Below are 17,759 nucleotides of genomic sequence, written 5' to 3'. Positions count from 1 at the left end.
CAGGGAAGACTCTCTGTGAAAGCGACTCCAAGCAGGCAATGCAGCAAAGGCAGGAAGTGAGCCACGGGAATAACGGCGGGGAGGCTCCCGGACAGAGGGCGCAGCATCACCCTGAGGTAGGGCGAGCTGGGCATGTTTGAGGAATGTTGAGGAGACCCCATTTTTTTTTGTGTCATAAGTACTCTGTAATGAGTACTTTTTAATTTTAATTGTGATAAAATGTATGTAACATAAACATTGCCATTTTAGCCATTTTAAAGTATGCAGTCCACCTGCATTAAGTTTACACGCAACCTTGACCACCATCTATCTTCCGCACGTTCGTCATCTTCCCAAACTGAAACTCTGCTCCATTAAACAGTAACTCCCCACTCCTCTCTTTCCCCAGGCCCTGGCCGCCAGCATGGTACTTTCTGCGTGATGAGCACTTTAAATGCATCGTCTCCTTTCATTGTCAAAACACCTCTAGGCTGGCCATAGGTTTTATCACCATGCCCATTCCACACATGGGGAAACCTGAGTGAGCTGGCTGAGATCGTAGAGCTACTCTGTGGAAGAGGCACACTTTCAATGGTTTTCCTGGCTCAGGCTCATACTCTTAACCCCCTACTAGGTGGGGGTGAAGGATGCCACTCTTCTGCCCCTCTGAGAGCCCAGAGGTGGCCCCGAAAGGTTTATCAAGGATTAGAGGCAATGTGAGCAGCTTTCCTTGCTAGAGCAGGAGGGGTGTGTGGCACCCAACTGCTTCTGTCTGCCTGGAAGGAAGGGGTTGCTGCCCAGAGACTGGGTTGGGGGTGGGGCTAGCAGTTTCCTGGGGTGAGTGTTGTGGGCTTTGGGGCCAGGGAGTTCACTACCTCCCTTACCACTTACACACTGAGAACTCTGTAAGCTCACCTCCACATCCATTTCCTCCCTTGCAAACATAATCGTGTGGATTTTTCAGGGATAGTGAGATCAAATGAAATAAAGTATATACCATGTAGATCAGCATCTGATTTATAGTAGGTGTTCAACAAATGTTGGCTCCTTGCCTCTGCAGACATGAGCTTCACCCACAGGCTAGGAACTAGCCACTTCCTTCTTAAATGCATTGTACCTGTCATGTTATTTGAACCTGAGGATACTCACAAGTAGTAGTCTCATTGTACAGAGGAAGAAAGCAAAACACAGGAAGTGAAATAAGTTGCCTACAGGTCATGAGTGGCAGATCCAGGGTTTAAACCAGGCAGGGGAGCCGAGCCCACTCGGGCAAAGACCAGTCACACTGTGGAAACTGCTATTGCTCCCCAGCCCCCCTGGGTGGCCAGTTGTGGGGAGGCAGGGCACCCCTGCAACCTGGCTTCCCTCCACTCTGCCAGCCTGGGCCAGGCCACCACAGGGGCATGAGGACTGCTTGTTGGGTCTCAGAGTGACTGCCTTCTGCAGACCCAAAACCCAGCCCACTGGGGGGCCTGGCTGAGATCATATAGCTACTGGTAGTGGGGGACTTGGATGCGGCCTCATCATGCCCCCTCTGGCTCCATCCCCTGGGGTTTGGCTGTGCCAGTGGACTTACCTTGGTTCTTTGGGTCAGCCCAGCTCCTTCCCCGAATTCTTGCTCTTTGAAGCTGCCAGATAGACCCTGCTAGGACTTTGCCATCTGTGGGGGCCTGGGTGCACGAGCGCCCCGAAATGCATCCTGCAGTCGTAGCTTGAGATAGGTGAGCAGCATGGACCCGGAGCTGCGAGAGAGGGGGCCTGGGCTAGCAGTGCCAGCCCCTTGGGAGAAGGAGCACCAGGTTGGCAGGAGGCCTGAGAGAGGGGAGCACCAAGCCAAAGTGCTCGGGTGCGGCGCCAAGTTGGAGCTGATGGCCTAGTGCCCCACGCTGCGCCTGCCCAGGTGCAGGGAGTTCCCCCCTCTGTCCAGGTTGTTTAGGGTGGGTGTTCCGGGTGGCGGGGCAGGGGAAAGCGAGAAAAACTCATCCTGAAACACACAGAGGAGAATACACACAAAGGAAACACACCCAAAGAAACATATAGAAAAGTCACAGAGAAACACGGCAAAAACTCAGGAAGCTCAAACACACAGGCAGAGAGAGGAAACAAACCAAGTGGTCTTGGAGGCCCAGGGGCAGGGGGAGGGGAAAGGAAATGCTGAGAAGGGGAGAGATTGAGGGAGGGGGGAAAGCCTCCAGAGTGGAGAGGAAAATGGAGAGAGAAATGAGAGGAGGAAAGGAAAACAGCTCAAGGAGGTAGTGCTTTCAAAGGGACAGTATAAACACACATCTAGAGAAACTGAGGCAGACCCTGAAAATTAGCCCCACTCCCCCTCCCAACATACACAGGGGGGAGACAGAGATGGAGGAAAGCCCAGCCTTCTCACCCTGGTGGGCAAGTGAGTTCCAGGTGGGAGAACAGCCACGTGAGGACTCTGAGAAAGGAGCCCTTGGCACACTATGAGCCAGCCAGGTTGCCACCTGGTCCACCTGGCAGACTCCTCCTCATCCTTCAAAACCCAGCTGAAGCATCACCCTGCATTGAGAAGAAGGCTTTCCCAGACAATGCCATGCAAACAGTTACTATTTCCTGTGTATTTCTGCACATGGCACAGGCACGTGGAGTGAAATGGGTTGTCTGCCTTCTACCTCTTCTCCTGGACCCTCAAGACTTGAGGTCTGTGTCTTACTTATCTCCGGCCTCCAGAATCCAGCCCAATGCTTGGTGCACAGTAGATGGTCAGTGAGTATTTCTTGAAGGACAACCAGGAGCACTTGGTATGGGGGCAATTTTGCCCACAAGTCCCCCCGTCCTCCATGCATGAAAATAAAACTGCCAAGACAGGATCTGCTTGGGGAGGAAAGGTGGTCAATCTCTCACAGGAGAAGGACCAAGAGCCTTTTCCTCGATGGGCTTTCATTGGGTTTGTTTTGCATAAGAATATAGGTAAGGATCAAACAATAGATAGTTTTCAAAGAACCAGGAGGGCTTATCCTCAGTCAGGGTCAGATAGCTGAAGAGCCATAAGACTTTGAGGAACAAACTTCTTGGGAGGACCCTTATCATTTAAATGAGAGCATTGTAAACAAAGCAGGCTTCACAGGATTTTACATATTCTTTCTTAGGCCAGATCACCTAGAAACCGCTCTAGCCAGCAAAGAGCTGCACTGCCTTCCCAGTCATAGGTTTTTAGGCTTAAGTGGATGAGAGCCAGGAAGTGGTTCTCCCAGATGGAAATGGGGACTCAGGCTATGTCAGAATAGCCAGGGGGCAAGGGTTCATCACTCCCTCTTTGCTGCAGCCCCCTGAGTTCTTCCTTGAAAGCCTCCCAAGTGATCATGTCTGGCTTAGGTTGCCCCTCCTCTGAGGGGTCTTACCCTTTGCTGACTAACTGACCAAGCTTTGGAGGCAGGGGGATGAAGCAGAAGCAGCGCTGCTGCCAGAGACAAGCTTTGTCTCCTTAGTGGCTCACAGTCCGGAGGTCGCTCACTCAGCCTTATTTATACAGGGAAGTTACAGCTCCTGAAACCAGGCAGAGCGGTTCCCAACACTTGGACCCTCTAAGACCTTAGTGATTTTCAACTGAGGTGCTGCAAGAATTTTTAAAACATATAATACCTTACTATTTAGTCAGAGGCATTGAATCCCTTAGAGTGTCAAATGTAAAAAAATGACAACAAACAACACAAAGCTGTCAGGTGTGAATTAATCAAAATTATACCCATTTTTTGTTAGATTGGCAAAAATATATTTTATAGTGTATGACAGAATTTAAGTAATTAGTTTATATCATGAGATGAAAAGGTTGAAAATGCTTACTCTAAGATATGGAACATAGAATTAAATCCAAATAGAGCCCCCTGAGACTCCTCCATCAAAGCACCGTTTTTTGCAGGTGGAGAAGTTAAAACCCAGAGAGGGGCGGAGACTTAAAGGGACATGGGCAGGAGGCCCACGGTGACAGGACATGTGAACACCTACTTCTCAGAGAGGCCCCTGTTGCCCCAGCCTGTGAGGTTACAATGGGTGTGAAAGAACCTGAATGAAAACGTTTAATGGAGTATGAAGAGTTTAATTCCAGTTGTAAGTTCCAACACTGGAACTGAGGCTGCTTCCTGTGTGAACTTGGACAAATTTCTTAACATGCCTGAACCTCAGGTTTTTCAACTATAAGATGGGGAAGCCAAACACCTGCCTCGCAGGGTCACTAGAAGAGTCACCACACAAGAGCCTGGCAGGGAGGAGACCCTCAGTAAACACAGTGCCCCCTTCTCCCTGGGAGGTGCATGTTCTTTCCTGTACTTGTGAAGGGGAAGACAGCAGTGCTAGTGAAGATGTCCCCTTTTGTTCCAGGACAGAAGTGCATCCTGGTCCACCTAGGGAGCAAACTCTTAATAAAGAAAAAGCAAATTTGGGGCAGGACATAAAATGCAAATTGATTCTGTTTGGGTCTTCAAGTCTCTGCAGGTGACTTGGGGCAGCACTATTTCTTCTTGCAGAGACCCCCCACCACCCCGGCAGGTAAGACCCCACTGCCCCACTCTGTTTTGCAGTCTCTTTACCAGGCCTGCTCTGTGCTGTGTCTTTCAAGCTGCAGCTGGTGCGGGGGATGTGACCAGGACCCAGGGAGCTGCTGGAGGCATGGAGACCGTGGTCATTGTTGCCACAGGTGTGCTGGCCACCATCTTTCTGGCCTCCTTTGCAGCCTTGGTGGTGGTTTGCAGGCAGCGCTACTGCCGACCTTGGGACCTGCTTCAGCGCTATGATTCCAAGTGAGTGAGCCCAGGCAGGGGGAAGAGGAGGGAGAGGGGTGTGCCCTGGGGCTCCAAGGAGAGAAAAGGATGTTTGGGGCTGGGCAACTGGCTCAGCTTTTTGTCTCTAAACTGGGGCCTGAAGGCTCTCCTTCTCCATAAAGTCCTTACAGCTTAAGAATGTTGCTTAAGTCCCTAATATCCTGAGCTACCTCTGACTCTGTCACTGAACTAATGAGAAAGTGACTCAACATGTTCACCTAGTATAAACCTGTGGCTGTCTCTCCGAAACCGGCCACTTGACTTGGCATTTGGACAGGCCAAGCTCTTCCCAGCCAAACTCGCAGGAAGAGAAATCTAATGCCCGCACTCCCGCCACATGTCCATGCAACACTCGGTGTTGTGAGATCCCAGCACAGGGCTGTCTCTCTCTTCGCTCAGACTTCTTCATGAGGCACTTCATGTACAATACAGTTTGTGAGCAATGTCCTACTTTCAGTTTAGGGATGTTTTTTACTGATTCTTAAGGGGCTATGGCCTCCAGCCCTTAGTTTCTCGTACTCCTCCATCTGAAGCCTATCAGCATCTCTGTCGAGTGGATAAAAATTAGCAAACACCCATTTTTATGCCCAGGAAAGCTCTGTTACTGAAAAGAAAGCTCTGGTATAGCAGGTAATGTCACTTCTCCAGCAGTACTAGGACAGGGAGGGGTCATGCAGCTGGACCAGTGTGGTTCTGGAGAGTGATTCTGCAGACCAAATCGAAGGTACAGGTAGAATGGGTGTTAGGAACTCTGGCTTATCAGGAAAGGTTGGCCTGAAGGGAAAATAAGGCACAAAAGGTTGTGGTTTGTCCTGAAGGAGGAGCCCTAACACATCCATGTGGTGACTGTGGTTCATCTTGTTCTCTGTTACTTTGTGGTTGTTGTTGTGCCTCGTTTGCTCATGACTGTCTAGTCACGTGCCCTGCCTTTGACTGCAGTCCTGTTAGGGTTAGGTCTGGACCCAGGACAAGTGGACCCTGCTTTAACATACTCATCCTTTTCGGGGATATGGTGGCCCCCAGGAGACGAGGGCAGCTGTTGTCCATCACAGAACGGCTTCCCTGGGCTCTTCTCTCCAGGCCCATCGTGGATCTCATCGGGGCCATGGAGACCCAGTCCGAACCCTCTGAGCTGGAACTGGACGATGTCGTCATCAGCAACCCCCACATCGAGGCCATTCTGGAGAATGAAGACTGGGTTGAAGATGCCTCGTAAGGCCTTGGGGATGGTTGGCTTTCCCGGAGCCCTCTGGATGCAGCAAACGGGTTTCCTTGTGCCCTTTCCTGGCTTCCTTTGAGCACTTGCTGGGGCCATGCAGGAGCACCGCCTCAGTTTCTGCTCTTTTTCCTGATTTCACAAAGCAGGGGAATCAGAGAATGACATAATGGCATTTGTCCTACACCCCCACCCTGCCACCGTTTGGTAGATATGAACACTGATGACGCAGACATGTGGCAGAAGTTGTTGCAAAGTCACCCTGATATGCTTGGTTATGCTTGGGGTGCCCATGAGTCTGACAGTCAGGCTCCAGGGATGGAGCCTTTGTCTTTAGCATCTTCAGGGGTCTCTTCATCTGACAGGAGCCCCTCCACTCCCCCATCTTTTCTTATTTAGTTTTGTTTTTGTTAATATATTTTATTGATTATGTTATTACAGTTGTCCCATTTCTCCCTTCATTCCCCTCCACCCTGCACACCCTCTTCCTCCCACATTCCCCTTTAGTTCATGTCCATGTGTCTTAAGTTCTCTAGCTTCTACATTTCCCACACTACTCTTGCCCTCCCCCTATTTTCTGCCTACCATCTATGCTACTTATTCTCTGTACCTTTTCCCCTCTCTCTTCCTCCCACTCCCCTATTGCTAACCCTCCATGTGATCTCCATTTCTGTGGTTCTGTTCCTGTTCTAGTTGTTTCCTTAGTTTGTTTTTATTTTAGGTGTGGTTGTTAGTAATTATGAGTTTGTTGTCATTTTAGTATACATGTTTTTTTATCTTCTTTTTCTTAGATAAGTCCCTTTAACATTTCATAAAATTAGGGCCTGGTGATGATGAACTCCTTCAACTTGACCTTATCTGAGAAGAACTTTATCTGTCCTTCTATTCTAAATGAAAGCTTTGCTGGATAGAGCAATCTTGGATGTAGGTCTTTGGACTTCATGACTTGGAATACTTCTTTCCAGCCCCTTCTTGCCTGTAAGGTCTCTTTTGAGAAATCAGTTGACAGTCTGATGGGAACTCCTTTGTAGGTTACTGTCTCCTTATCTCTTGCTGCTTCTAGGATTCTCTCCTTCATTTTAATCTTGGCTAATTAATGATGATGTGCCTTGGTGTGTTCCTTCTCGGGTCCAACTTCTTTGGGACTCTCTGAGCTTCCTGGACTTCCTGGAAGTCTATTGCCTTTGTCAGACTGGGGAAGTTCTCCTTTATTATTTGTTCAAATAAGTTTTCCACTCGTGGCTGTTCCTCTTCCCCTTCTGATATTCCTATAATTTGGATGTTGGAACGCTTAAAGATGTCCTGGAGGTCCCTAAGCCTGTCCTCATTTTTTTGAATTCTTGTTTCTTCATTCTGTTCTGGTTGAATGTTTCTTTCTTCCTTCTGGTCCACTCCCTTGATTTGAGTCCCAGTTTCCTTCCCATCACTATTGGTTTCTTGTACTTTTCCCTTCATTTCAATTAGTTTAGTCTTCATTTGTTTATCTGGTTTGTGACTAAAATCAACCAGTTCTGTGAGCATCCTGATCACCAGTGTTTTGAACTGTGCATCTGATAGGTTGTCTATCTCTTTGTCACTTAGAAGTATTGGCTCTGGGGCTTTGAGCTGTTTTCCTACTTGAACCATAATGTTTTGATCTGTTTGCATCTATTACGTATGAGGGGCAGAGCTTTAGGTGTTCACCAGGGTGGGGCAACCCAAGTTGCTGGGTTGTGATGCTATACATGGGGTTGCGGTTCAAGAGGGAAAAAATGGTGCTTTGCTCCACTCTCTGTTTCACCTCAGTCCCCTCCACCACTTCCCCCAAGCAAACTGGGACTTTCTTGTGCTGATTCCCTTGTGGGTGGGCTTGTGTGTGTTCTAGGACCCTGTGGGTCTCTCCCACAAATTTCCTGTGAGGGTGGGAGCCTCTCCCTGAGCCTCAACCCCCACAAGTGTTTTCAATCGGTGCTTTGAGGCTTTATTTCCTGGCGCTGGGACCCTGGGTTGTGTGATCTGTCTTGCTCCCCGGTTATCTGCATGTGAATGTGGGACCTCTGCCTTGTTAGCCAGCCACCTTGCACACAGTGCCCCACTTCTCAATTGCTGCTTCACTGGGTTTGTCCATTGCTACCCCATGCCCAGGGTCTGCCAGTCGCTGCCTGGGTGCCCAGGGTCTGCCTGGTGCTGCCTTGCGCCCCTGGTGTCACTGCTTCCTGTGCTAGGAACCCTCCCTGCTCATCTGCCTGACTGCCCCACCTACTGGTCTGGATGAATGTGTCCATTTTAACTTGTTGGTTGTCGGACTTCCATACAATTGGTTGTCACAGTTTGATTTTAACTCCTTGGTTGTCAGAGTTCAATTTTCTTTCAGCTTTGGTTGTTACTTTGTTTCTGAATTGTTGTATTCCTTATTTAGGCTTTTCGAGGAGGCACAGTTGTGTCTACCTACGCCTCTATCTTGGCTGGAAGTCCTCTACTCCCCCATCTTGTAGTCACCCACTCACTGGGCAGATGTCTCTGGGGCACTGTGTATGGGGCACGGGGGCAGGCCCTGCAGGTGTGAAACTGGTGTGGAGACAGAATTCCACTAAATACAGCATCTCAGAAACAACAGGGGTCTCTGTGCATGGTGCAGTGGGCACTGGGTGGGGCGGCATCTACAGTTGCCAGGGGTGGGGAGGTGGGGGTGGGTTTCATGAAGGATATCACAGAGTGGGTGCCTCGTGACTTGGGCCTTCAAAGATGAGCATAAAAGGAAGGATATGCTGGGTGGAAGGAACAGTATCAGAAGCTCAGAGCATGACTTGATTGGTGGGGAACATGCTAATGAAGAGCTGGGTGGGGGAACATTAAGGAGAGAAGGTGCTTCCTCATTTAGCTCATGGACTTATGCATTTTAACATGGAGGCACCCCGCTCTCAGGTGGTGTCGGGGTGTCAGAACTAGATGAGGAGCAGAGGTGGTGGCTGTGGGGAGGTGGGCCTCGAAACATAAGCTCTGACACATTCTTCTTGTCTCCCCAGGGGCCTCATGTCCCACTGCATTGCTGTGTTGAAGGTAATACTGGTCGATTGCCCCAGGAGTCAAAGGGGGGCGGTCACCGAGCACCCTGTGCACAGATTGGTAGAGTTGAAAGGGGCCTTAGGAATGGCATGGGACCCTTGCAGGAGTCCTTTTGGAACCTGCCTGAGACTTGTAGTTTCTAGTGTTTACTCCACTCCTACATGGAGGGTCTGTTATCCGTCAGAATTCCTGAAGCCTTTTCAAAGGCGTTACTTCACCTGGTCCTCACAACAGAGTGAGTGACCTGTGGGAGAGACCACGTGGGTGGTCAGCAGCCACTTTTGCACCCACTGTGGAGACAGCTGTGGACAGAGTCTGAGTAGCTGCTGGGGGGAAATGGGGCCTCACTCCTTCTCCCTGGGCACTTTCCCTCGTTCACAGGGACCTCGGCCTCTGTAGTGACTTGGGCTGTGTATCTGGACTTCTCCAGTTACTAGAACATCCTTTACAAACCCTCTTTGCCTTTGACCGTAGTCAGAAAAATGGGATAATCAGTTTGAAAAAATCCATACCATTAGTACTTCAACTTGAAGACAGATTTTTTCTCTATGTAATATTTTACTGTATTTGTTCTGTTACCCTTTATTCCTCCTACATCCTCTTCTCCCTCCACCTACTGCCCTCCCCCAAGCAGCCACCACTGTTTTGTGTCTGTTACACTTGATCCCTCCATCCCCCTAACCTCTCCCCCAGCCAGAGCTGTCAGCCTGCTGTCCATGAGTCTGTCTGTATTTTGCTTGTCAGTTCACTTTTCTCACTAGCCTCCACATACGAGTGAAATCATATGGCCCTTGTCTTTCTCTGACTGGATTATTTCGCTTAGCATAATACTCTCTGGTCCATTCATGCTGCAACAAAACATAAGATTTCCTTCTTTTATTACTGCCGAGTGGTATTCCATTGCATAAATATACCACAGCTTTTTTATCCACTCATCTACTGATGGGCACTTGGGCTGCTTCCAAATATTGGCAATTGTAAATAAAGCTGCATTGAACATAGTGGTGCATATATTGTTTTGAATCAGTGTTTTGGGTTTCTTTTGTTAAATTCCCAGAAGGAAAATGACTGGGTCATAAGGTAGCTTCATTTTTAATCTTTTGAGGAAATTCCATGCTGCTTTCCACAGTGGCTGTACCAGTCTGTATTTCCTGACCCTGATCTGAGGTTTCTGCCGCACCATCCTCACCCAGCCAGGTTCTCAGCGTTGGCCCCTCCCACCTCATTCCTGTGTACTTTGCACTTCAATCTGCGCATTTGGTCAGGGGGCCCAGCTGCCGGTTTGGACCCAAGATGGGGGTCATGTTTATCTTTGTGGGGGTGGCAGAAACCTTTCGGGAGCTGGGTCACCCCCTCATCACCTCTCTCCTTGCTGTCTTAGATCTGTCACACTTTGACAGAAAAGCTTGTTGCCATGACAATGGGCTCTGGGGCCAAGATGAAGAATTCAGCCAGTGTCAGTGACATCATTGTGGTGGCCAAGCGGATCAGCCCCAGGTGAGTGGTTGGGACCTTAAGTGCCCACACTCCATGGGGAGGGGGGCCGGAAGCTGAGGTGGCTGGAGGCAGGGCCTGGCTTTTCCAGGAACCCACACAGGTGCCTTCAGTTATTTATGTCCTAATCACTCAGAGCACCAGGAGGGTTTAGGTGTGGACACTCAAGCTGAGATGCCCTCACACAGCTGCCCCACCTCCATCCAGCAGGCTTTTTGGGAAACTGCAGCATCTGAGCAGTGCTGACTTCTATTCCGCGGATCTCGCTGTGGCTGCTGCCTCTGTCTCAGTCCTGAGTCAGTCAGACAGACTCAGTCCAGCTGGGGCTGCTTCCCTCCCTGTTGCCACTCCTTTCTCCTGGGCTCTGGGCCAGAAAGCACATTTCCTACAGGGGCCCACACCCCCACCTCAGTGACCTCCTGGCCGTGACCTGTCCCCCACCCATATCCGTACTGGGGACTAAGTTGGAGGTGGCTGTCACCCACTGCCTCCTCATCCATGGCCCAGCCAGCAGCCTCCAGGACTGGGTGGGAGGTGAAGCCCTACATCACTGGGATCTCCCAAATTCCAGGCATCAGCAAAATCCCATGGGGGAGGCAACCAGCAGATTGCAGTCAACAGCTACACCCCATTGTGGGCTCAATTTGGTGAAGAAAAATAAAGCCCCTTTCTTAGAGGGCAGGGTTGTGCTAAGTTTGTGCTGCCACCTGGTGGCTGGTATGTGGATGTGCCTAAGTGGTGTTTTGTCTTTATCCAGGATAATTTCTCAGTCAGCCACATGGACTTATCACTGGTAATGGTGGGACTTTCTGAGCTCCAGGGTCCCTTGCTTTCCTGGTTGCCATGCCTTGGGTGAATCACGAGGACCCAGCCCTCTGGGGGAATATGAAAGAGTTGGTGAACTTGAATTCTGTCCAAGGACTTCATTGAGTTGAGAAAGTGGGAGGGACAGCCCAGTATAGTTCTTGGCTTTGTGCGAAGCTCTCCTTGGTTGGGTATGGTTATATTGTTATCAGTAGAAAATGAGTTCTTGTGGTTTTGCAAGAAAAAGAATTTCCTGAGACCCATAGAAGAGGAAAGGGCTTGGTGGTGGTGAACTTTACCGATGATATAAAAATAAGGGGGTCCCCCTCCTGACTTCCTAATGTTCCATCTCTGTCCATCTCAGTATGTAAAAGGTCCAATCTCCTCCCTTCAGTAGGGCCAGGATGAAGACCACTGCCGGAGTTTATGCTCCATATCAAAACACAGCCCAGTCGAGCATCCGGCTGGCTTAGCGTGTGTTTCTGGCTGCAGACATTCCTGTGCTGCCTCACTCAGGCTCCCTCCTGGGGCCTGCGTGTGAAGTCCCCGCGGTCATGCAGCTGCTAGGGCCACACAGCCATGGAGAAAACTGGTGAGTGCACCATATGGTTGCAGGTCACTGGGCAATAAAAGAGAAGGAGAGAGAGAGAGAGAGAGAGAACTTGAGAGAGTGCGACAGAGCATGTGAGAGCATGCTACTTAGTTCTCCAAGGAATATAGTAGCTTTGGCTTGAAAAAGATCAGGTGCTTTTTCAAAAAAACCCCAACCAACTTCCCAAGTTTTTGCAAGCTTTTTATAGGTCTACCCCTGGTTAGACTGACAGGCCTCTTTGGTCAAGCATCTCCTGTGGTGCACAGCAACTGTCCGGTGCCAGACAGGGGAAGCAGTGTTAATGCCCTTGGCAGAGCAAGGCTGAAACCCCCTGAGGGGAGAAGCTGTAGCTTCCTGGTGGTGCAAACAGGTGCATGCTCCCCATTTTGTTAAACTCGGTGTCTAACTCCCTTCACTCCCCTTTCTCATCAATAACTAGCTAATCACCAATGTAATACCATGGCTTAGAGTAGGTTGTCCCCTGACCTGCAAGACCCTCCAACACAGGCTCTGTGCAAGCACCAGACTGTCCTCTGGCCACTCGTTATTACAAAGAATCTGCGTTGTTCATTCTGGCTGGACCTTCCTCACACTTCCTGTCACTTCCCAAGAACCACCTAGAGGCCAAATTCATGATGCCACATTATCAGACAGCATTGCCAGGAGGGGTTGGAGGAGGAAAGATTCTGAGGATGAGTGAAGTTCTGGGTGATAAGGACCAGCAGTGGGGCTAGAGTGTGGGCACGACCTTGACCTGGTGCTCACTGGCCCTTCCTGCAGAGTACTGGGGCTCCTTTCAGAATGTTCCCTACCATAACTCAGTCAGCATCCTTACTTTGTCTTTTCGTCCTCACACTTTCTCCTTCTGGCTGATTCTGTCCCCGTTGATCTTGCTCTATTGATTCCACACGATGTGTCAGTAGCATGTTAGTTTCGAGGGAAGTGGCTTCAGCTCCGGACACTGTGGAGAGAGGGGCCAGTGGAGCAGAGTCCGAGAGTGACCACGTCTCTGCATTTCTGCATTTTCTCTCCAGCCCCTCAGCTCCGAGACAAGAACGTTTAGAAATAAGATAATACGTTCTTATTTTTTTCTTCCTGATTATCAAGTAATCCAAGAGCAAAACTTTGGAGCAAGAACTTGTGCTATGCAAATCAGAATGAACATTTTATTCCTCTCTGAACTAGATTAAAAAAAAAATTAACCACAAACTATACCATATGTTTAAAAAATATAATGAATAGCTTGTACCCAAATTAAACTTGGGTTCTTTTAGTGTTACATATAACTTTTAATCATAGTCTCTTTAAAACACAAAAATATAAATACCTGTAAAAACTAAAACACGGCAGAATCTGATTATGTGAGAGTGGAGTGTCCCCTGACTCTGCCCCTCCCAGTTTGTGCAGCTGACTGCTATTGAACAGTGAGTGTTCCTCCAGACTTCTCTCCTCTGCATTTCAGAACTACTGTTTGTTTATTTTATTTACACAAATGCTACCAATCAAACCTTATATATTGTTTGGCTGTGTGTCTTTTTATTTAATAGTGTATCCTGAACATCATCCCAGATGTTAGAACATGTACTTTTTCAGCTATTGGAACTAAAACCAAACCAGAAAACAAAATACTCTCTAAACTGAACCTGAAGTCTTCCTAAGCCTGTGCTGAAGAACACAGAAGCAGTTAGAAAAAGAACCACAGAAGATGTGGGCTTCAATATCAAAGAACTGGGCTAAAAAAAGGTGGAAAGGAAGGGGGATAAAGGAGACAAGGCGAGTGAAATACTGAACACCTTTTGCCTCTCCTCAGAGTGGACGATGTTGTGAAATCGATGTACCCTCCGCTGGACCCGAAACTGCTGGACGCGAGGTGAGAATGGTCGTTCTCTCCATGCTGGGGCATCACTGGCTGGTCAGATCTGTGAGGTCGTCTGTTTGGGTGGTTGAGGAGAAGGCTGTTGGCTAGATGCCTGGGCTGTCCTGGGCCTTGGGTACCATTTAGTGTGGTGTGAATGGTGAGCCAAGCAGTGAGCCAAGCCTGGCTGGGGCATAGAGGCCAGTCCTTGTCCTAAAACCCTGGAGAAGGAAGAGCCAGGTTAGATTTTCAAATTTTATGATTACACATCTGGTCCCACTATGTCCTATCAGTGCCTCCCGACCCTCCCATGGCCCCATCACACGCTCTCTGCTCTGTGGACCCTGGAAGAAACATTCCTGAGCTGTGAGTGCCACCCAGTGGGTCAGTGGGGCACGTGGTGAGGAAGGCAATGAGAATAGAATACCCAGGAAGCCCCTTTGTGATTCCCCCTGGTACACAGTGCATACTTAGCATCTGAAGTTGCTGTCTTTCTGTAGCAGATGTAAGCTCATCTTAAAGACCAGATTCTCTGTCTCTCGGATTTCTATGACTATGTCATAGAAATGACAGTGGGCAGTGGGTCCTGGTGCTGCTGCTGGTTTCTCTTACAGCTGCACAGCTGTGACTGTGGGTGTGATCTATATAACACAATCCTAAATGCAGTCTGCACGCTCACTGTGTAAAGGATATTCTATAGTGAATCTTCCCATACAGCTGAAAATTCTTCCCCCTCCAATGGGTTTTCTATAACTTTTTTTTTCTTTTAGAGTAGGGTATACCTGCCCTGGGCCTGCCCTATTGATTCAGAACGACTAAGTGTGGGTATGAGCTCATCCGACTGACTGGATCCAAATTGTTTCATAAAACAGTCTCCTGGAAGCTGTGAATTGCTCTGCAGTAGAAAGTGGGTCCAGGGTCTTAAATAAGCTGATGAGACACAGCATATGATGTTCTCCCTGTCCAGTTATCGTGCACATGGGAGGCTCTGGGAAGGGCTTTAGTTCACCTGTGTTGAAATTAGCCATTCTCAAATTTGTCTGAACATGGTGCCACCTTTCAATTACACACTCACCAACCTCCTGGGGAAAGGACTCCAGTTCAGGGAACAGAATTTAGCCCTCCGACCATTTGGGCTTTGGTACAAAGTCCCTTGTTTCCTAGGGCATCTGATTCTGTTTGTTTTCTTCTAGGACAACTGCCCTGCTCCTGTCTGTCAGTCATCTGGTGCTGGTGACCAGGAATGCCTGCCACCTGAGTAGGGGCCTGGACTGGATTGACCAGTCACTGTCAGCTGCTGAGGAGCACTTGGAAGTCCTGAGAGAAGCAGCCCTGGCTTCTGAGCCAGATAAGGGCCTCCCAGGCCCTGAGGGCTTCCTGCAGGAGCAGTCTGCCATTTAGTGCCTGCTGCTGTCTGTGGGTGGCCCAGCTGAGCCTTCCCCTTTTCTGTATTTGGTTGTTCCACACGGTTTGGGAGCCCTGCTGTGTGCAGAGTAGAGCAGGAGAGGCCCTGAGTGGACGCCTCTGCTGCAGTTGCAGCTCTGGCTGGTGAGTGGCAGTCTAACACCACAGTTAGGGGGAGACGTCACCCTCTGTGCACCAGACCTCTGGAGACTTGTGGACTCTAATCTGCATGTGTCACTGGCTGAGTGCTTTTAGGAAAATTGAGCCACTGAGAATCAGGAGGTTTCACATGACAACCAGCCTTTGTGGCTTTCTTGAACAATCAGAAGGTGAGACAACTCTGATCTGCATCTTCCAAAGAGGACAATCAATTGGAACTAAGTAGGAGCTGCCTGTTTGGACAGGACTTGTGCTGTGTCACCTGGCCTGTCTCATTCATTTGTATTACCTGCCTGGTCCCTGAGGTCTCTGAGTCCCTCCCCCACTTCACAGCTGTGGGTTTGAAGGTGAGCACTGCAGAGTTGAGTATTCCCTTTTCTTCATGAAGCCCAAAATGTTCCCTAGCTACCTCTAGGTGGATAGTAAATGTATACTTGGTCTTCTCTCAAGTGTGTGGTTACTGAGACAAATTCAAATGTGATTCAAATGCATGTGGGACACATTTGTCTGAGAACCGAGGGTGGAATCAGAGAGCCTAGGAATCCTCAGAATGCCGTGTGCACATGACTGAAAATATTTAAAAGATTCCCGAGTTCAGGCAAAGTTGAAGATACCCCCCTACAGTAGTTTTTCCATTTTCTTATTTTTAATTTTTCCATTACAGTTGGCATACAATATTAAATAGTTTTAAGTATATACCACAGTGATTAGACATTATATAATTTACTAAGTGGTTATCCCAATAAATTTTGTACCCACCTGGCACCATACATAATTAGAATTCCATTGTCTATATTTCATATGCCATACTTTACATCCCTTAACTGTTCTGTACCTACCAATTGGTACTTCTTAATCCCTTTGCCTTTTTCACCACCCCAACACCTCTCCCATATGGCAACCATCTAAATGGTCTCTGTATGTATGAGTCTGTATCTGTTCTGTTTGTTCACTTATTTTTTTCAGATTCAACTGTGGACAAATATGTATTATTGCCATTTTATTGTTCCTACTTTTGATTCTTCTTCTAGAAGACTTTTTAACATTTCATATAATACTGATTTGGTGGTGATGAACTCCTTTAGCTCTTTCTTGTCTGGGAAGCTCTTTATATTTTAAATGATAGCTTTGCTGGGTGGAGTAATGGTGGTGGTATTCCTTGCTTTTTATAATTTTGAATAATTGTTCCCAATCTGTTCTGGCCTGTAAAATTTCTGTTTAGAAATCAGCTGACAGTCTTATGGGAGCTCCCTTGTAGATAACTGTTTTACTCTTGCTGCTTTTAAGGTTTGTCTCTTTGTTTTTAATCTTTTGCATCTTAATTATGGTATGTTTTGGTGTAGGCCTCTTTGGTTTCATCTTGTTTGAGACTCTGCACTTTCTTTATATGTCTATTTCCTTCTCCAGTTTAGGAAAGTTTTCAGTCATTATTTTTACAAATAGGTTTCAATTTCTTCCTCTTTCTCTTCTTCTGGTGCTCCCATGATGTGAACGTTCGTACACTTGAAGTTGTCCCAGAGGCTCCTTCCACTAACATAATTTTGGGGGGTATTTTTTTTTTTTTTTGCTGTTCTGATTGGGTATTTTTTGCTTCCTTATATTCCAAATTGCTGATTTGATTCTCAGCCACATCTACTCTACTCTTGATTCGCTGTAAATTATTTCTCATTTCAGTTACTATATCCTTCATCTCTGACTAGTCTTAATGGTTTCCATGTTCTTTTTTATGCTGTTGAAGTTCTAAGTTCATCTACTCCTTGCCTACGTTCATTGTGCATCTTTATTATAACCAGTGTTCTGGACTCTCCATCTAGGAGAGCTTGTCTCCTTTTTGTTTAGTTCTTTTTTCTGAAGTTCTGTTCTGTCATTCAGGACATATTTCTTTGTCTCCTTCTTTTGGCCACCTCCCTATGTTTGTTTCTATGTATCAGGTAGAGTTGCTATGTCTCCTGGGCATGGTAGGGTGGCTTTATGTTGTATGTGTTCTGCAGAGGCCAGTGGCAAAGCCTCCCTTATCATCCAAGATGGGCATTCCAGGTGTACCCATCCCCTAACTGTGGGCTGTGTACACCCTTCTCTTGTAGTTGAAACTTGATTGCTGTTTGATGTCAATGGGAGAGATTAACCTTCAGACTGATTGGCTGCAAGGACAGGCTCTGACCACTGACCACTGTGGAGGATCAGCTATGCACAGGCCCACCCATCAGAGCAGGACTTACTCTGGCAGGACTCTGGTGCCTGCTGAGTCCACCTGTTGAATGTGTTGGTGTGGGGGTGGTTAGATGGTGGCCTGAAGCTGTCCACTGGATCACTAACTCTGGGGCCTTCTGGGAGGTTCAGGCCAAGGTCAGCTGCTGTCTGTTCTGCACAGGGCCACCTGGCATGAGCTATAAAGCAATCTGCAGATTGCTGCTACTTGTA

The 17,759-nt window shown here is 48.2% G+C and overlaps 1 protein-coding gene across 1 annotated transcript; it reads left to right on the top strand.

Annotated features, from left to right (window-relative positions):
* The first annotated feature begins 4,552 nt into the window (after window positions 1-4,552).
* Window positions 4,553-15,783, top strand: LOC119036356 (transmembrane protein 98). The gene is made up of 6 exons (XM_037128122.2): window positions 4,553-4,748; window positions 5,850-5,981; window positions 8,991-9,024; window positions 10,412-10,527; window positions 13,731-13,790; window positions 14,969-15,783. Exons 1-6 carry the CDS (start codon window positions 4,618-4,620, stop codon window positions 15,174-15,176), a joined length of 681 nt encoding a protein of 226 aa, XP_036984017.2. The 5' UTR covers window positions 4,553-4,617; the 3' UTR covers window positions 15,177-15,783.
* The last annotated feature ends 1,976 nt before the right edge of the window (window positions 15,784-17,759 follow it).

Source organism: Artibeus jamaicensis, unplaced genomic scaffold (assembly GCF_021234435.1).
Source record: "Artibeus jamaicensis isolate MK-2021 breed Jamaican fruit bat unplaced genomic scaffold, CSHL_Jam_final contig_1998, whole genome shotgun sequence".
Taxonomy (NCBI): Eukaryota; Metazoa; Chordata; class Mammalia; order Chiroptera; family Phyllostomidae; genus Artibeus; species Artibeus jamaicensis.
Note: the sequence above shows the minus strand (reverse complement) of the source record. Positions and strands in the feature narration are given on the sequence as shown.

Coding starts and splice junctions, on each gene's coding strand:
- LOC119036356 (XM_037128122.2), top strand. CDS start 4,618: ATGGAGACCGTGGTCATTGTTGCCACAGGTGTGCTGGCCACCATCTTT. Junction 4,749..5,849: donor CTTCAGCGCTATGATTCCAA/GTGAGTGAGCCC, acceptor TCTTCTCTCCAG/GCCCATCGTGGATCTCATCG. Junction 5,982..8,990: donor GACTGGGTTGAAGATGCCTC/GTAAGGCCTTGG, acceptor TTGTCTCCCCAG/GGGCCTCATGTCCCACTGCA.